General features: G+C 46.3%; 1 protein-coding gene across 1 annotated transcript; it reads left to right on the top strand.

Annotated features, from left to right (window-relative positions):
- The first annotated feature begins 1,710 nt into the window (after window positions 1–1,710).
- Window positions 1,711–15,831, top strand: LAPTM5 (lysosomal protein transmembrane 5). Its single transcript, XM_005509670.3, has 8 exons — window positions 1,711–1,970; window positions 5,295–5,388; window positions 8,824–8,900; window positions 9,606–9,734; window positions 10,231–10,356; window positions 10,904–10,999; window positions 13,985–14,077; window positions 15,039–15,831. Exons 1-8 carry the CDS (start codon window positions 1,884–1,886, stop codon window positions 15,111–15,113), a joined length of 777 nt encoding a protein of 258 aa, XP_005509727.1. The 5' UTR covers window positions 1,711–1,883; the 3' UTR covers window positions 15,114–15,831.
- The last annotated feature ends 4,758 nt before the right edge of the window (window positions 15,832–20,589 follow it).

Below are 20,589 nucleotides of genomic sequence, written 5' to 3'. Positions count from 1 at the left end.
ATTGTTGTGGTTCCATGTAGCTGTGGATGTGTGTCCTTCAGTCCTGCTCTCTGTGCTTTCCCTGCTTACGAAGACGTTTCAGTTTCACGTTGTACTGTGGATCCACCAGTGAACCTCTGCAGCTGGATTATGTTTAACAGCAGTTAGAGGCTATGCTGAAAAATGTGTTACAACAACCACATTTTTAGCCTGAAAAGCACACGCCGTAACAGTGACAACCAACAGCGAGGTCAGAATTTTACCAATCATTAGTCATATTAGTCCATCTTCTTGCACAGCTTGTAGTGATATTGGCAACAATGCAGCATGGTCACCAAACAGTGCAAAAAAGGGAAAGAGAGAACCATGTGACTTCAAAACCTGGGGCTTAAGTAATAAACTGTCAGGCTTGGTGAGATTCCAAAGAAAACGATGGAAATGTGCAGCGGGACCCAGCTGCTCTGACCCTGCCCCGCAGCGTCTTAGTGCTGCAGGAATCGCTGGCTCTGGAGAGGGACCCTGCACATAAAGGCATGGCCAATCCCCCACGGACCACCTGATTTAAGCTATAGACCGACCCTGTCTCAGATACAGTGTCCCCAGGGTCATTCAGCTGCTTACATTTCATACCAACACTGCCCCAAAGTCCTGAATTTCTCTGAAAACACATCGCTGTGGAACTCCCACGGCATTTGGGAACATCCACTCAGCCAGACCGAAGCTCTCCAGCACAGTTCCCATCACATAGCAGGCTGTGTAGCACTCTGTACAGATTTGGAGGGCTACAGAACAGCTATTTCCTGGCATTGAGGTGGAATTTGTGCATTTAATTTCATAAGAACAATCAAGAAAACCTTCTGCTTAAGCATTGTAGGGCCTGATGTTGCTGGCTAGGAACACTCCTGGACGCACCGAACAATAAACTCATTGAGTACACTAGGGATGCTGAAACCAGGCACGCTGGCACATAACTCCTACGAGAGTGTGCTGAGCGTGCCCAACGCTCTCATTAATTTCATTTTTTAATACTTGCATTTCCATGCTGGAGAGCTGTCACCCTGCTGTGGCACACCAAACCTTGCCCAGGAAACCAGAAACTCAGGTCAATCCATTCCACACAAGGTCCAAAGCGTGACTTTTCAGTCCCGAGGGGTGGGAAGGGGAAAAGAAAAACATGTTTTTTTATGAGAATGGTAATACATATATAGCAAAGAGTAGAACTTCAGTTCCAACAGGAATAAAGAGTCTGACATCCCGCACAGTGGCAAAGTCACCAGGCTCAGGTCTCTCCATTGCTTTTTTTTTCCCAGAAGCTGACTTACTAAATCACGTCAACTGTCCCAGCACCCAGCAATCTGCAGATGTCCCAGCCAACAACCCTGACCCATGGTGTCCCACCACCCTTTGGGTCCCAGCGGCCAGGCTGCTCAAGCATTGGCTCCCAGGAGCATTTCCAAGGAACGGTGACTTTGCTGGCAAGGAACGAGCCACTTCAAACGCAGGAATTTGGATGCCTCGCTGCAAAAACAGCAGGTCAAGTTTAAGGTGAAATTCTTGCCCCCCTGCTTTTGTTTCTGATGATTTTTGTAGGACAAAGCTGCACCCTGCTCCAGAACCCTCCTTTCCCTGTATATCTCACCCACCGGACACCACCTGCCCAGAGCAGCAGTTGTGCTTACGTTTGCCATCTGGGATGTGCAAGCAGTGAAAGATCTGTTAGAAAAGCAACACAATTTTGCTCACTTTATTATTGAGAAATCAAAGACCTCATGTGACTTTGTAGATGACTTAACACATTTATAGACCAGGAAGGAAGTGGAGCTGCGCTGTTCGCTTCGCTTTTCTGCGGGGCGGTTGCTGCAAATTCGACCTCATTAACTCTCGGCTGTGCAGAGGGACCAGAAATGACGGTCCAAATGGCCACCGAGCCCCCCAGATGCTGCTTCTTCAACATCACGACAGCAACAGTCGCTCTGGGGATCTTCCACATGGTAAGTTACAGGATGGAAAGGGGGGACAGGGAGACAAGGAGAGGCAGAGGTGTGATCTTTGCAGAAGGTGTAATCATTGCAGATCACAAGGTTTCCTGACTGTTGACTTTTCTGTGTTGCAAAAAGAGACAAACCAATGATTTAAGAGGGAAGGACGAAAGAGAAGAAGGTGGCCAGGAAGAAACTGATTGTTCTGGGAGGGTTTTTGAAGTAGCTTTTCCCTGGCTCTACCAATTAGAGCTTATGGAAACTCACTCTGCTTCCTGCTTTTCCTTTGCAGCTCCATGCAGGAGCTCTTACCGTGCAGGGTGCGAGCTCGGCCAGGGCTCAGCACTGTTCCCTGGACCCATCAGTCAGAAATCGGGCAATGGAAACTGTGGGAGAGCTGAAATGACGGGTCACTGGCGGGAGCGGGGATTTAGGTCCCAGGCAGCCAAGCAGGGGTGGGCAAAGCTGCCTGGTTTCTCTCTCTACGACCCGTTGGGCACTATATTCGCTGCTTTGTTTCTGTGTTGACCTGTGGCTGTGTTCAGCTGCCAGGCAGCTGCTGTAACGTCCCCGGGGTGGTCACTGATGGCAGTGAGCAGAGGCAGCAGAGCCTGGAGGGACATTTCTTCCCCACCACCAGGTTGCACAGAGATACTTTAGTCACACTGAGGATGTGGTTTCTCGCATGGCAGAGGCACTTAAAATAATCCTGTCTGTTGCACCGGGTGTGCACAGTCACAGGTTGGGAGCCTGCGGGGTGATAAAGGTTAACAGGGGCCCTTCACCCATAGAAGCGGAGTGAGGGGACCTGCAGCCCACAGACACATCCTGGGCAGCTGTCACACAGGGGTGGTCATGAACCATTTAGAAATGGGACCCTCCTAGGAACTAGAGCCAAGATCTGAAGAAGAGCTGGCAAAATCAAAGGGCTGTGCAAAGGTGGGAAACACAAGACAGAACTACAGCACTGAACGGCAAACATCTTCTCCCCTACTTTTTCTGAAACTTTTCAATGATGCAGCTGCAGCTGGGCAGGAAAATGAAAAGCGGATTTATAACTTGGCAGTGACTGGGATGATTTGCTACGTCAATACTGTTGGTTTGTACCAGCATAAATTATTGCTGTGGGTCCTAGTGATGAATCATAGTGATGCTGGGTGATAGTAATGCCATCAAACACAAGCTCTCAGGCTTTGTGGAGATGCTTGTCCTCCTATAAATTGGATTTGTCTCACCACTGATCTCTCCATAGACAGCTGAAATAAATCGTGGGCATTCTCAAGCAAACAGGAAAGAAGAAGGAGGGGAATGAGGAGGGGACAGAGCTGCGTGATTAGCAAAGATTCACTGGGTGCTGTGGGGTGCACTGGCAGGTGACTTCCAAAGAAAGCACAGAGGAATTTGTCCTTCTGCTCATTGCTCCTTTCAGGCATGAAGAAGGTCAAGTTATTTGACATTTTCTTCCCATGCTGCAACTTTCCAGCCTTGTACTTGAAGAAAACCTGCCATTCATTTGCTACCAGTCTTTGGTTAGAGCCAAAGGAGGCCTTAGAAAGCAGCATGTCTGCAGCCTGACCTGCCCGCTGTGGCAGCCCAGCTCTTCTCTTTGGCAGCTCTTTAACCCAAGGAGCAAAGTCCCATCTGCAGGACTGACCCCAGGCCCAGCCCTCACCCGCGGACACGCTCGTGTTGGTGCGGAGCTGTGAGTCCCTGTGCCTTCACCAGGCTGAGCCGGGATGTCCCGCAGTCGCTGCTCCTCATCCTCACACAGACCAGACGGAGAGGAGGAGGCAGCAGGCAGGAAGAACATGAAATGTTTTGAAAGGAAACCAAATGGGAGCTAAGAGCTCCTCACTTCATCCTACCCTGCCACAACAACCGCTTCTACATTAAAATAAGAAAAGGCAAAGCACTGAAAGTATGGCATTTATATGTGGTGTTATTTGTCTTCAAAGTGCTGGGTGTCACCCGCCTGCATGCCCCGCTGTCAGAAACCTTCTAAACATCCAGTGCCCTGTCAGAGCAGCACATCACTGTCCCCAGTGACCCCTGTTCACTATGGCTTTGAGCTCTGATTGCAGAAACATTCAGCATGAATTAAAAAAGGAACAGCCATCACGCTCCAGACAGACTTAAACCCAGAGGGCAGGCTGGTGGTGGGACACAGTCCCCACTGTGATGAGAGTGTGGCTTGGTGGACACTCATTCTAGAAGCAAAGGCCTCTGGGGATGTGCTACAGCTTGTCTGGAAACCGTACTTGCAGCTTGTGGCACAGAAAGCTAATGAATTGGGTTTGGAAGGTAGTTTTGAGGTCTCCTGCAGCCAACGCAGAGACAGTCTGCATTCGGTTCCTGTCTGTGCTGCCGCCATCCCTCCCGGCCTCACTTCCCCATTTCGGGGCAACGTGACACCTTTCTTCCCGTGCCTCCTCATTGTGTCTGCTTGCAACGTCAGCTCAAGCACAGCTGGCACCTGACTGTACGTTACTCTTATCTGAACGCTGCCTAGCTCTCGTGTGGCACCTCCAGCCACCGCTCTGCAGAGGACAAACGCTATTCTCCCTTCTGCTCCCTTAGAGGTTTGCCTCATCTCCCAGCTGCTTTTGTGCTGTTTCCCATGTATGAGGTTTGCAAACATGAGCACAGACCACAACAGCTCTGGTTCCTCCTTGCCAGCATCACTTCTCTAACCGCATGTTGAAACCAAAGGCTGCTGTAGCTATTGTGGAAAAGGTCTTTCAGCTGTACAGTACCTGAGTTTGTGTTGATCTGGTGGCAGATAAAAAACTTGCTTCCTGCATCGCTGTGGGGTTCTGATAACTCAGAGTCCAGATAAAATGTTTTTTCTCATTTACCTCTTCCCAACCACCTCTTTTTTGCTGATGGTACCTCTGTCACTGCCTGCTGTCCCTGGAGAACAGTCTGCAGAACAAGTGCACCCAGTGCTGTTGGTGGGGTGAAGATGGAGAATCACATTGGCACAGGTTTCTCCATTTCTTGCACACCACCATTTGGGTTGAGTGTAAAACAACGCACATTTACAGATTTTTCTCAAATAAATAAAAGAAGGAACATGATATTTTTATCAAGGGAGTAGTATAGCTGGTCTTACAGAAAGATCATTTTTTTCTTCTTGTGTTTGTTTTTACACTTCAAAACACTACTGCTGCATTCAGCTCAGTTCTGAAGCAAAATGCAATTTCAAAATGTGAAGCCAGGACTTGGAGACCCATCCAGCATTTAGGACTGTGACCATCACGTGCTCCCTGGAAACAGATTTGTTGATAAGACATTGGCCCAAGACCCTCTGGATTGCGTTTTGCTTTTGTTCTCTAGGTGATGAGCGTTCTGCTGCTGATCGAGTACTCCCTGGAGGTGGCGAGCGGGAAAGGCTTCTGCAAAGACCTGGACAAGGATTACTACAGGATTGGTAGGTCAGCGGGATGCTGGGAAGCAGCAAAGGTCTGTGGGGTTGAGAAGAAGCCCAAGGTCCTGCAATGGTCCCTTTGTTTTTCATCAAAGAAGACTGGAAACCAGCATTCAGCGCAGATGGGCCAAAAGCTCAGAGCCAGACCTGTCCCTTGGTCCCCATCTGCAGATCTCCCCAGCCCCGAGTGTTTTTGCAGAACGTTGTTGTCTGGAAGCAGCAGCCAGGCTAAGACAGACTTTTCAGATCGTTCCCATACAAAACCATTCTATGCTTTCTAAGCAAGACGTGCATTTCTGCAGATCTGGAGGGTTGTCTTTAAGAACAGAACTGTTCCAAGTGAAACTGGCCTGGTTTTAAACAACCCTCCCTCTTCCCACACAATCAAAATTACAGGGCTTCCCCCTCCCCCCTCTTCCACGGCCTCCCACACAAAAAGGAACATTTCATAATGAAATCCCCAGCACTTCCACTTGGCTCCTCTTCCCAAGCATTTCAAAGGGCTCTGCTTGGGAGACTGTGAGTGTTTTCTGATTGCAGTTGGAATGAACACAGCGCAACCCTTCTATTTCCAGAAACCAGCAGGGAAGCGATACTGCAAAGCCATACAAAAAGTTCAATTTGACTTCAAAACCCAGATGGAAGAGTTGGAGAACAATTCAGGGAGAGGTTCGCTCAATGCCCTCGGCATCTGCTGCTCTATTTGTAGATCCTGTCAGATTAAAGCATGTCTCAGAATACAGAATGCTAACACTATAGTCATAGCCCAAGAATATAAACAAGGCAAGGTTTAGGGGAAAATGCTTTTCACATGGTACAGTAGGAAAAAATACATATAGGAGTTCAAGTAGTACATTTTGCTACCCTAAAAAGAAGGGATGGGATGGGATGGGAGCGCAGAAGGTGATTTTCCCAGCCCTAGCAGGGTCAATGCCAGGACGCTGGCTAATTATAAGCAGATCTAAATTTGCTACCTAACTAATATTTAAGAAATAACTCAAGATTAATTTGGCCAGGTGGAGGGAACAGGCGGCAAACTTTGCTGCATGGTGACTTGAGGCATTCAGCTGCAATTTGGAAGGATCAGGTTCACTATCTGTTCTCTATCTCGCAGCAGGAATGGGGATATGCATTTCCCATGCAGCCTCCCCCACCGCCAGTCTATTAGAAACCTCAACTCAGAGCTGAGCAGCTCTCCTAGCATAAGTTTCCTTGGCATAGCTCCATTCCTGCAAGCACACGAGCTTTGGCAGACTGGCTTTCCCCGCTGGAAAAATAAACCCAAAAAACATCTCCATTAAATCCCCCTTATCAGTTCTAAGGCAGCAACACGGACGGTATTGTGCCTTGAAAAGGTCACACCTCACTGCTTGTCATAGGGCAGATCTTTAGGATGTCTTCAATTCATGCCGGTGTCCAGTCTGAGTGTTAATCGCTTTAGTTTTCAGTAATGACCATAAAAACTGTCACTGTGGACAAAGTACAACAGGTGAGGTTGTTTCAATTTCTGTCCAGCCAGCCAAGAAAAATACCTCAGTTATGCCCAAAGACCTCTGTGCACAGCACATACCATACCCTATGCATACCATAGCCTATGCAGAAAATACTCCCTTGCTCTCTGATGGAAAGCAGACCAGGCTAAAGGGACTGGGAGGTTTCTTTTCCTTGCTGGTCCTGCCCACCCTTTGGATGCAGCTGTCCAGAAACAACTCCCTGTAGCGTATCAGCAGCACCAGATCGGACACTACCGTCCTTGACAATCCAGGAATGCAACTGCTAAACCACAGCTTTATGAGCCATGGTTGTATTGCCCGTGCCAGTTTATTTGGCCATTAAATAGAAAGGAGTTTCTCTGCATTCACGAGGAATATTAGGAGTCATTCAGTGTCCCTCCTGGCTACACTCAGGGCACAAACTCCGATGGGAAGGTAATAAAAAAAAGACATTTGGCAAATAAATGCTGTCTATTCCTGAGGTAGGCACCCAAAAGAACATGCAGGAGGAACAGAGGGGAAAGCCATTAAATTATGCCCCTGTGTTTGAGACTATACAGGTCCACCGGGTTGGTTCAAGATCCCTACATTTTGCCCTTTTCTGAGAAGTTATTTTGTTAGAGTACAAATCTTTGATTACTGAGATCAAATCTGTTGGTGCTAAAACACCCCTGGAACAGGGAGATCTGCTGCCCACAGAAAGGGCGATTGTATTTGCTGTGAACAAATAGGAGGCAGACAGTGCATGGGAAGTTGTTTTGTCTTGTTTTTCCTTTTCTTTCCAACCCTTTGCAGCCGTAGGTTTGCAGGCTTTTTGTTTCTTTGTCATTTTGTTTAGGGTTTTTTTTGACGTATGTTCTACTTGGAAAATTTAGCTGGGTTCTGCTGTTAATTATCTTGCAGAAGCAACGGCCAGTTGCCCAATTAATTAGTGAGCTTGCTGAGAGAGCTGGAGCAGGAGACCATGCAGAAAAAGGCAGGAAAACACAGTTGTCTTGAATCCGAGGAAACACCTCAGATAAATCTTAAAGAGATAAATCCTCTCTGGGCAAAACTTCTGACTGATGGGTCAGTGAAAATGGCTTCAGGCAGTTTGGGGTTTAATGAGACTTTCTCTTTTTATTGCTGTTCCTACCAGGGCCGGGTCTGCCTTTGTTAAGGTCTTGTTTAGCTGGAGTTTATGCTATCCTCACCTTAATCTCTGTTTTTCTGCACACCAAATCACAGCCCTGTCTGTGCTCTCCTGCTTCTGAGAGGTGGGTTTGGTTTCTGCATTGAAGTTTCGGTTCTCCCTATGACCCCCCGAGCAGCCTCTCCTGCAGTAAAGCCCTTTCTCCATTGCCCTCTCCCTTCTCATTCATGGTTTGCTGGATTTGAGTTGTCTTTCTTTGCTGCTTCCTAAGCCTTCTTCCTCTTCTGTATTTCAATTCTCATTACTTTGTGGTAAGCAGATCCTGCAGTTGGGTTTTTTGGTGGGTGGCTCCAGCTCACACTTCTTGTCTGCTCGAGAGGCTGGCAGATCTTCCACCAGATTTCACTCGTGGTTACTTTATCTGTCTTCAAGCCTCAAAACAATTTCCAACTCAGACTTACTAATCATTAGCAGAAAGCACTCTGCCTTTTTTCCCTTCATTTTACCCTAGTATTGTAGCCCAGGATACTTAAAACTTTAATTCAGGCAAAAAAGGTTTTTGTCCCACATGTGATTTTGTTGGCAGCCTATTCCACCTGGTGGCTAAAGAAACAGAAGCTTCAAATATAAGTGAAAAAGTGGGTGTAGAAAAGGACAAAGGAGTTCACTTTCCAGCAGCATGGCACTCATTCTCCCACACATACAATTCTTTCTTCCAGGCTGTCACATCTCATCTCTTCCTCAGAGGTGTGATCAAGTAGGGACACGAGGCTCCAGCTTTTGTAATGCTGTAATTACTGTTATCACTTTCAGCTGATGTCATCACCAGTTTCCTGTTGATCCTCATGCTGTTTGTCATCAGCTTCAACCTCCTCCTCGGTGTGGTGAAGGTACGTTCTCCACTGATGACGTCTTGCTGCTGGCTGAGGCCCCTGCGAGTCAGGATGTGTTAGAGGAGAGGACAGGACTGTGCTCACAGAAAATGCTGAGGTTTGATCCGAAAAGCAGATAAATATCTCCGCTCTCTCACAGAAGGGGAAGGCGGCTGGTTTGCAGTCTCAGGCTCATCCGCAAGGCTGCTGACTGCTGGATTTACCAAGGCTGGGGCCCATTTCCATCAAGACTAATTTTGTGTTAAGGAATGGAAGCGCTGTGATTTGGAAACATTGTTTTATTGCCTCATTTCCTTGTTCTTTCACAAGTCAGATCCTGGAGGGGAACTGTAACCTCCCTAATGCACTGGGCATTCATTTCCCATTTCAGGAGAAGAAATGACCATGCATTGGTGTGAGAACCCAGCTTTCTCTGTAGTGGTAACCTTGGGGACAGGCAAATGATATCCATGATGGGGTCAAGTGCCAATGTTATATAGCGAAAATTCACAGAAACTTTCCAAGAGGGTAAATAAAAAATCAATATTGATGCCCTTCATTGTTCCCGAATCAATTGTCACCACGGTATGTGGAATTAGATGCAGAAATTCCAGGGAAGTATTTATTCTTGTAGTACCTTAATATATGTCCTTTCAGGTACTGACAGCTGGTCTCCTTCTCCCATTCAGAACAGAAATAACTGGCCTTGCTTTTCTTTCTCAGAAGAGGGAACGTCTCCTGATCCCGTTCCTTGCTCTACAAGTCCTGGACTTTTTCCTCAGCCTCCTGACGATGTTCAGTTCCTACGTGCAAGTCCCAGCGATCATTTCCGTGTCCTCGCTTCGCCACACAGTAGGTGACAGCTCACTTTTGGGGTGGTCGTCTCTGTTCTCTATACGATGGAGACTGAACTGTGATGTATAAAGGATCTTTATCTTGGGCCATAGTTCTTCATGGTGAGGCAGGTTCTGTCCTGGCTGGAGATGGGATTAAATCTTTGGGGGCTGGAGGGTGCCCGAGGAAAACTAGTGACAGCTGGGACGTTGTTTAGTTTCCCACGTCTGGGAATCTTCCTGTTGGTTTCATTTTCTGTCTCCTGGCTCTGGGGAGGTCATTATGGGTGTGCCTATGCTAGGAAGGGTTTGCTGGAGATAAGCTGGGAATATCACTGTGGAGCTTGTGTAAATCAGCCCAACAAGATAGTTTGCTTCTCATTGTGGCTACTATAAGCGAATTAAATAGCTTAGGCTGTCCATGGGAACAAACACAGGCCCTGTGAAAATGTGGAAAATCTATAGAAGCTGTGCAGACTTGTAGTTATAACCACGTTCCTGTTCCCCTCCCGCAGCAGGGGCACTCCAAGATCCCTTTCCTGGCCCTGCAGCTGCTGGATTTCTGCCTGAGCATCCTCACCCTTTGCAGCTCTTACATGGAGGTCCCCACCTACCTCAGCCTCAAGTCTTCAGACAACGGGGTAGGTGCTGAGCAAGCCGGCTGATTTCTCCCGCTGTGAGCCCCTACAAAGTTCTTTCAGCAGATGTTAAGACAGAGCAAACGTTCTCTGATTCCTGTGGCGTACCCAGAACTGCTCTGTTTGATGGCAAAAGAGGATTTTCCATGTGTTCTCACCAACACGGTGTTCTTGACTGACAGCTTGCTTATGTGTGTTTCTTAAAAGTATGCCCTGCTTTTCTTGTAAGAATTTTATGGATGCAAATTGCAGAGCAAAATGATTTGGATCAAGCCTGCCTGCATGCATTGAACATGCATCAACTTTTCATCTTTATTAAACAGTCATGCTTTCAGTTCTCTTTTAAATAGTCTTCTGAACATCTTTGCCAAGGTGTGTAAATAGGAGGAGGAAAAGATCTCCCTGTAGTCTTTCTGACGAGGACAGGAAGGTGGCCGGTCCCAGCTCTCCGGGAGGCAGACGGAGGAGTTTGCCGGGGTCTCCACCGCCCTGTGTGACCCTGGTAGAGGAACAAGTGTTCATGACTGAGACCCTCTCCCTCTTTCCACAGGGCTTTTTGCCAACCCTGGAGAAGTTACCAACAGAGGAATATGCCAAAGTGATGATCACCTTCACCATTGCGTTCATTGCTGTCCTCTTCCTGAAGGTAAACGGCTGCAGGGTCTGGTGAGGCTGGAATGAAGCTTTCTTGCCTGAGGGATCGGATGAATTGGGTTTACTTCTCTCTCAAATCTGCCAGGGCATTGGGAAGAGCTGTTGGTCTCTCCTCGGGTGTGAGCGTGGTGTCTGAGGCAGGTCTAATATTAAAACAACCGTGGTTTTGCTTCTGCACATGAGTTAGAAAGCAAAATGCCTCTGACATCTAGAAACTATTACTTCCCATTCATCTCTAGAAGATGATGAAAAACAAATGTAGGAAACTCTTCTGCTGTTGTGTGCCAAAATAAATTAGATCATTAAGCAGGAGGTTAGATCTTCCACTTGGGTAAGTCACTATATCCACACTGATGTAAGCAGAATTATGCACACTGATACCGTGAAATTTAATTAAAACCTGTGAGCTGCTAAATCCTGCTTACACCTCACAAAACTTCACTGTGAGATCGTTTCTATTCTTCTTACTTCAATGGATGAGAGAGCAGGTTTTCCACTGAGGGGTTTCAGAACAGCTAAAAAACCAGATCATTCCAGGTACTTGAGCAAATTCTGTCACAGTGAAAAATGCTACTTGTTAGTTGGAAAGCATTTGCCATTCAGACTCGTCCCAGGTGGCCAGACAAGACCGCATGGAGCGGAGCATCTTGTGAGATTGCACTGCAGACATGACTTGAGGATATCTTTAATATTTGCATAAACTGAGCAATAGGAGTGGAGATAACCCTGAAACGCAGGTGGCAGCATGGGTCTGCAGCAGAAATCCCACTGACCTGGCAAATAGCTTGATTTGCGTTTTCCACAGGGTTGGCTACAAGACTGCTTAACTTGCAATGACTTCTTGCACTGGAGTTTGTAGGAGAAGGATAATTTTTAAAATGGACAGGCACAAGCACTCCTTGGTCTACTGAAATCCCCAAGTAAGTCATTAGGAAGCCCATCCTTTAAACTTAGTGACAATCCCTTTCCTTTTCCACACGTAGCAAAGCCATTGTCATCTGTGTCCCTTCCAAGTGATAAAGATCTGATGAGGAGCAACATGAAGCATTTTAGAGTTAAAAGGGCCATTTGGCCAGTTCAGAGCCAATTGGTTTCAATTCACCAAATACACACACTAAGGTGGCATCTAAATACCTTGGACTTGCTCAGGATCTTTTTGCATAGATGGACTTGCTTAATGACCCATTGCAAGCATTTATTGCTCTTACACTAAAATGTTTCTGTGGATCTGGTGCTGTTTTCCTGCCAACTTGCAATTACTGTCCCCAATTAGTTATTTGCATCCCACAACAAGGCATAACTCAGCTAGAATTTTGTTCATCGGATGAAGAGATGGGGCACCTGCCATGTTCACGCCTCTGCCAGTGACCTTATACAAGACCTGCAAGGCTTTGCTCACCCTTTTAGCAGGAAAGATTTCTCTGGCCATGTTAGGGAGATGGTATATTTATTTGTAGAGCCCCAACAGTGATATCATCAGTTGTTCAAGTCTAAGCTTCTCAAATATGCAAAGCGTTCAAAGAGCAAAGTGAGTGCAGGGGTGATGCTCACACAGCACCATTAGGGCCATCTCCCTTGTCGATCTCTGCATCCACAAGTAATCTTAATCTCGCCTCCATATCATAAAATCACTCCACGACCATGATGATAAGAATGCAGAAGGCAAGGGGACTCAACATTGCTGATGGGAAATGAAAGAAAAGGTTTAACATAATTACTTCTGAAGTAGCTCGCATCCTGACCCCTAGAACAAGCTTCCCATCTGCTCATAATGTCAATGGCTGCCAGGGAAGTTTTCCCTCTTCATTTTGGTGTGGAGAAGGGCATCCTACAGTGGCTCTTGCCGGATTTGAGTTAGCCAGTGATGGGACGATCCAGGGTCACTGGCTGCCTCTGCAGAAGCTGTGTGTACTACTGCATTCTGCTCAAACGTGCTATTGTAGGCAGCAATCCCAACTGAAGTCAACTCCATTGAATTTGGTGCAGATTTGGAGCGGCACTGCAGCGAACTCTGCCAGAATTAGAATCAAAGAAAGTATTTTTTGTTGTGTGACTTTTTTTAATGTATTGGGGTTTTTCAGGGATGAGTGGTGTTTTATGTACAGTTTATATGATGGCTTCAGTGTCTTGCATGTTTGCTCTCTGTATGAAGAGGCTTTTGGAAGGGGGAAGGTATTTGCAGTATTCCCTAAAGGTGGTCAGAGTTTGGATTTGCCTCCTCATCTCTGGAAGTCTGTTTGAGAGACGGATTCCTCCAACTCGGGTACTTCGTTCCTTGCTCTCATTCTTTGTCTTGGCTTTGTGTCAAGACAAACAGGCCTTATTGTTCTAGGAAATCCTAAGCTACATGGCTTGTTCTTGGGACATATAACTCCCTATGTTCCTTTGAAAATGCCAGCTGTTTTTAACATAGAGTCTTATGCCAATAAAAATAGGAGGCACACGACTTTGCTTCGCTGCACAGAGTAGGGAAAATATTTATTTAATATGGTATGTTTCACAGGCCTTGCTTATTTTCTTGTACCACAATCCATCAATCGATCCATTTTGCTCAGAAAAGCTCCCTATTTATTGCATCTTGTAACTCTGTGAGGTGCAAAGCAGTCTTGCCAGCAAAGTGTAACTATTGCAAGTACGGGATATTTCTTGACCTCTCAGGTCAGTCCTAGTTGACCAGGGAGCCTCGGATCTCTGGGAGCTGGATGTTGTGCCCAAGGTGCTTTTCTGAGACATCCAAACTTTGTAGCCTGCTAAGAAAAATAACATGAAAGACATGCTTTCCTTCCCTACCTGACAGCATTGCACTGTCAGAGGTCTTAAGTATGTGCTTTATATTTAATAGTGTTACTAGTCCCATTGACTTCACCCAAAAGCCTGATTTAAGGCCCTGGAACACGTGATTCTAGAGAAGACAGGAGAACAACAACAGTAAAAATGCTCTTGTTGACTTCCCTTTCCCTTTCCCTTTCCTTTGCAGGCCTACATGTTCAAATGTGTCCTGAGCTGCTTTAAGTTTATTAAAGCCAGCAAGAGAGAGGAGGTAAAAGTTGACCCACAAGCAGTTGAAAAGGTGAGTAAACACTGCTTCAGATTTACACCGTGAAAACTCATGGGTTATAGTGATCAGATGAATAATAGTTCTTCCTTTTGGGTCTTTAATGAGTTGAGAGATAGTTCAACCCTTCAAATGTGCAGTAACAGGTACCAATAAACAGTTTCCAATTTTATTATGTTCCTTTAAGTTTTCTTTTGTGTAAAACCTTTCAAAGTCAATGGCACCTGTAAGGAACCTGAAACTCGGGCTTCAGGCAAAGCAGATTAAATGGGAATATATAACTTCTATTCTCTGATCCAGAGATTTGGTTTTAATTTCAGTTGAACTTCGGTTTCTGTGCCTAATAGTGCTACCCATGCTTAAAATTAAGTTTATCCTCACCTTTCACTGGGTCAGCATCTGAGAGATTTTGTGCATTGCCCTTCATTTTAACAGTTTGCTAAATAATGAATATCAATGTCCTTACTTAGATTACTCATGATCTCTTCAATAGTAACATCCAGCTGCTCTGACACAATGGAAAGATATTGAAGACCTTCCAAAAATAAGAGATACTATAAAGATGGATGAGAAGTAAAGAGGAAGAATGTGGAATGCTAAGTGTAGGCATTTGTCTTGTTGAAACTTGGCAAATATGATGAGCCGTGCCTCACCAGCAGCGTGTGCCGCTGCTGTGCACACATCATGGGCCTCTGCAATGATCTCAGCTTTGCTTCTTTGCTTAGGTAATGAGGCATTAAAGAGCCTTGGTCCATTTATTGCAGCCATGCTTCGAGAGAAGGAGGTGGGACTGGCATCAACGTGGTTATAAAGTGCTGCTGACCTCTAACTCTTCTGGATTTCTGCCCTTTGTCTCTTACAGCCCATGTGGTTCTATCACTCTACTTTGAACTAGGCAGGGAAACACACCTGAGATCAAATCCACTGGAAACCTCCGTGTGACCCCCAGAGCATAACTAAAGGTCTTCTCTTTCAGGCTGTGCTGCCATCGTATGATGAAGCCTTAGAGCTGACTTGCAAGGATTCCCCACCGCCCTACGTCGCAATCTAAGCTCCACTCATGGAGAGGAGACACCTCTGTTGCTGCTGGTGCCTCTTCCCCCTTCTGTCAGATAGTCAGCCTCATTGACAAGCCCTAACTTTATAGCAGTATCATGCTTATTCCAATCACCTCACTCTATGAGCCTACAAAGAGTGATGTTGAACCCCTGGAGCTGGAGCCTTGCCCTACACTGGCAGTTTTGACGTGGTATAATACTATCAAGCTGCAATGCTAATTTTAATTAACCTGGCACCAGGCACCACGGAGGTTCCCATCACGGGCCTCTGACATCTGGCTAATGTGAGACGTAGGCACCGGCCTAAATCCCTTGTCAGGCTTGCTTTATGCCAGCAAGATGTTGTTCCTCATCTGTCTCACATCTAACTCAGCAGCTGAGACACATAGGAAGCGGAATGGGGGCAAAAAAGGCAAGAACCTTTTCATTGAGATAGTCCAACCCTGCAGCTACGCTACCCAGCATATTTGAATGAGGACCCTGCAGGAAAGGGATCAGCCAAAGAAGGAAGATCTCAACCGAACGACGATGCAGCTCTCATCCTGTCTGCCTACGATGATGATTAATAGTGTGTACTCCAGAATATACAACATGCAGGAATTGTCACAGTATTGCTCTGCCGTTTTAGACCTGAGTGTTTACATTATTTGTTTTGCTTTTAGTGTGACTTGAGAGATGAGTTTCAATAAAAGAAAAAGTTAATGGCTTCAATACTTTGCTGTCTGATTTCGGAACGATGCTGTCCCAGTACGTCACAAGGAAGCAACAGTTTGCTTTCTAAAAAAACTAGTTAGCAAAAATGGTTATTTGGCTGTAGACCGATGTTATCTCACGTGTGTGCTGCTCTTACACCAACCCGGCAGTTTGAACTGGCTGCGTCTCATTCCTCACCCGCTACGCGCGCCCCTCGGCTGCAGCCTCAAAGCCGCCTCTCCCAGAGATGGGGTTTGTTTCAACACGCGTGGGGAGCCGAGCCTTTGGGTACACACCTGATCTTCTAAACAAGCCTGATGTTTCATGGCTCCTGGCAAGACAAACCATCCCTCTGCTCAGTGCAGTGTTGTGTCTCCAGCGCTCAGAATAGCTCCCCATGAAAGACTGGGTAAAAAAAGCATTAAAAAATGCAGAAATCTGATAAAATGTATAGATTTACTGTGAGCTTCCAGCCAGGTCAGGGTCTGAGTTCTAGACAGGAAGTGGTTTTGGTTTTCTGAGGTGTTGGATGATTGGCCAACACAAACTGAACACCAGCTGTTCCGAGCCCGAAGTCAGACGATGGTGCTATCAATGCTGGGTTTTAAAACTGATAAAAGACTCTATTTAATATGCTACTGTTGTACTGTTTGTTCTTCTTTAAACTGATTTACTGATGTGAGTCTCTCCAACACAGGCTGAGAACCAGTTCACACAAATATGCTTAATGCTGCTCCACACATTGCTTTTTAATTTCCAATTCAGAGGAGAAATGAGCAGCAATTCTTTGATGTAGAGTGATTGAGCTCATGACCTCAGCACTAGCAGAACAGATATGTAAGAGGGACGGGACCTTTAGAAGCAGCAGCATCTCATGGAGGTGGAGCTGCTCCAGGACACCAAAGATATCCATTAAACTCCCTGACTGACTTTGGTTTTTCCCGTTCATCTGACCCAGAGCAAAATCTCCAGGGGAAAAAGGGCTTTTTGGTCTGAGTGTCTGTGTATTTCACGTTCCTTTGAGTGCTGCTGCTTTGTTCGATTTCCTGTTCTCCAGGCATTCTGGTGCCAGTGCCTTCAGGTGCAGGAGAGGTCTCGGAGCCTCTCCCTCGGCCCCGAAAAACCAGCCAAACACACTTCTCTGGAACAGCTCCCATGCAACATTCACAGCCTGTGAGTCAAACGTTCGATGAACTGCTCCGCTGGTGGGAGATGTTTTCTGGTGAAGGTGACCAGTGCAGGTTGCTCCAGCAATCCAGGACACACCTTTTTGTAAGAGACTCTTTGACAGGGAAACTCAGTAAAACTTCAGATCCTACAAATCCTCCTGGAGGTTTAACAGTGCCAACGCTGGCAGAAAATACAGTGTCAGTGAAGCCTGGGGACGATCAGAAACATTTTTCCGGTGCTGCCTTCTATCAGGCTTTGAAATGGCATCTGGAAACACGATGGAGCTCCCAGCAACTTGGCAAAAATGCTGCATAATGCAATAGGAACAACAGTGCTGAAAACCAGGCAGATGGAGTCATAGCGATCGCTGTGATGGAAAGGCCTCTCCTATCCCAAGGGCATTCTGATGCTGGTGAGTGGGTATAAATAGACCTTGAAGAGGGCAAAGACAGCAAGCTGGCAGCGTTCCCTGGCATCTCCTGGCGCTGACGGGAGCCCACGTGCCGCCTGGCCCTGCAGCGGCGGGGGGAATCCCGGTGATGGGTGCGCCACGTTCCTCCAGCAGCCTGTGCTGTCCTTCTCGCTTTCCTTGCTGCCCTGGTTCCTACTGACTTGAATGACACATGTAAACCTTCCAGGATTCAGCCCGGAGCGTGGGACAGGCGCCGTTATAATTGCATAAATCAAACACCATAAAAAAGGACAAGCTTTACTTTAGCTTTCCTGGAGACAGTTCATTAAGATAATTACTTGTAGCAGTTGAATGAAGTCAATGCAACTGCTGTCCCCGGTGGTGGGCCCAGAATGACAGACATTGGTAAAGTAGGAAGCCAAATTAAAACAAAGCATGTCTGCATTATTGAAACCAAAATGGCATTTTTCTTGATTTTTCCCATCTGATCTATATTCCTGTGAAATGTTGTGCACATAGTGATAGAGAAAGAATCTGCATTTATATAGTTTATGCCATCAGATTTGCTTATCTTAGGACAAATACGAAGTTACCCACTCTGACAGTTGTAATACTGCCTGTATGAGTATGTGCTCGCTTTTTACTACTCTTACTACTTATTCTTAAACTGAGCTTTGCTCTTTCCTGGCCCATCCCAACGCTGGCACGTGTTGTCTTGCACTGTCACCTTTTTCGACTTAATACAAAGCATCAATGTGCCTTTTCTCCTCCATCTGCACTCAGATAATAACACAACAGGACCATGGGTTTGGGTTTAAATCTCCCCGGCTGTACATACAACTTCCCATCAGTCTGAAGCTTTTGATTTGAGCAGGAGCGAGGTGGGACCAGGATCTTCCACGGTGGAAGGAAAGCGGGGAATTGGTATTTAAAACAAGCAGGTTCTTAGCAAGGGAACATGGACTTGGATGTGTCTGAGGAAGAGGCAGAACGGTCTGCAGCCGCTGTGCAGAACAGCAGGGCCGCTCGCGGCCAGCATGAGCCCTTAATGGTTTGTCTGTTTACGGTGCAACCAGGCTCGGGAAGAGCTTTAAATGCATATTTTCCTCCTGAAATATTGAACGCACTGTTTTCATTTTCAGAGGCCTGAGGAAAAATTATGTTTAATATTTTAAAAATAAACACTGCTTTTACAGGAGTATAAATGCAGACCTATGGTACCCAGCACACCTTTGCCTCTCGCCTCCTTTTCAAAGCTTTAATGTTGCTTGTGTGCCACAACCTCTACTAGTGAAAATATTCACCTGAAATGTATTTATCTTCCTTTGCTAATTAACAGCAAAGTGACACAGAGAAACTTTATACTTTCCTCAACAAGAGCAGCCATAGAGACTTCATTTACGGAGGGCTCTGAATGATCCCTATTCATGGCAGGCAGGTACTGTCTGCACCAAGAGATCCTTGTGCGCACGGCAGAGCAACGGGAGAAACCCCATCTTGGACAGGCCTGGAGGCAAAATCTCCCAGATTTTATGCTTTTATTTCACTTTGTTCCCTAATAAATGTAGGAGTGTAGCTGTTCTGTACATCTGGGGAGCAAACATATCTGTGTGCATACACCCAAGGATATCAGTTAACAGTGTTTATACATATGAGCACTCATGTAAGTCCCTGATGTCAATAAGGCTGTCCTCATTGGCAGCTTTAAAAGAACAAAGGCCTTGGAGTGGAGGGGGAGTTATGTTTCGGCATGTATGTGCACACGTGCATATTTAAATACATGAACATGTATGTGCACACATACATATTTATATACATACACATACACATGCAATCATGTTTATATACATCTATGGTCACGTGTAAATATTTATGCATCCATCCACGGGCATAAGCATTTGTACGTGAAGTTTTTATAACGGGCTCCTTGTGCTCGCACATGTATACGTGAAGATCTGCATGTGTTCTCTAGACTAGATGGTAATCTGCAATGTTCACATCCTGCACGGTGACCCTTTTAATCTTAGGGGCTCTGAAATAACTAGCTCCAGAGATGGTGCAAAGCCTGTGTGTACCTGGGGAGACAGCAGTGGGTCAATCCATGCTGGTTTTGCATGAGAACATAGCCATCTTTTAATATTTTAATTACCATTTTTAATGTTGGAAGAGTTAAGAATAGCCTGGCAACTTCACTAAGGACGGGCCCTTTTTTGCTAATCAAAGAGCCTTTCTCCACAGGCGCTCTCAGTCTCTGCCGAAGCACGTTTGAGTAAAGAGTGACTCTGGAGAAGGGCAGAGAAACTGGGCTTTGAATTAAAGGCAGTTTGCCATGGCCCTGCGCTAGCACAATGCAGATTAAATGGACGAGTGCTCCAAGGGTGTGTGGCTGCAAAGGTGTGCAAAGACTAATCCATCAGAGAAGGGCTTTAATCAACTGACAGTAATGTAATACAGGAGTTAAAAAAATAAAATAGATGCACTGCTTTGTGATGAACCCATCATTAAATTCATCTTGCTCTAGTACCAAATCTCCCTGCTGATCTTCCATAAAGAAAACACTGGATTTCTGCTCATTTGCAGCATCATCAGTCTTATCTGTTGATTTAGATTATTGGCTTTTTGTGGCAGGAGCTATATGTCCCTCGTGTGTATGGACCTGAACGCTATGCTGTAAATAATAAATCAAGCTTCTAATCTGTCTGTCTATCCTGAGTTTCTTGTCTATTTATCTAGTTTAGGCTACCGAGTTCGTACTTTCTGTCCCTGCTCTCCTGCACGGGGGCACAGCCTCATGGAAAAGTGACTGTTTCCTGCAGGGAGAAATTTGGCTTGCATTGTACAGTTCAGCCCGTTCCCCCCAGACCTTGCTCTCCTCTTCCTCTGAGCATTTGCCTGCAAATTAAGCCAAAGCAGCAGAGCCCCCCAGTCCCACAGGCTGGTTTCCAGCCCTGAGCTTGGCAAACGCGGGACTGAGAGGTGATTTGTGTGACCTTATTCCCGTGTCCCCCCCGCTCCCCGGGCTTTGCCAGAGGAAGGACACGAGCCTGACACACCTCAGACCGTTTGCTTAATGTGGCAAAGCCCAGGATTTGTAGACGGGAGCTGGTGATTGGCAGGTTAAGCCCAGTTCCCCAGGGCTGGCTTCACTGGTCCCACTGTTACGGTCCTGGATTCCCCACATACCAACCCCTCGC

The sequence above is a fragment of the Columba livia genome, chromosome 26 (assembly GCF_036013475.1).
Source record: "Columba livia isolate bColLiv1 breed racing homer chromosome 26, bColLiv1.pat.W.v2, whole genome shotgun sequence".
NCBI classification, from domain to species: Eukaryota; Metazoa; Chordata; class Aves; order Columbiformes; family Columbidae; genus Columba; species Columba livia.
Note: the sequence above shows the minus strand (reverse complement) of the source record. Positions and strands in the feature narration are given on the sequence as shown.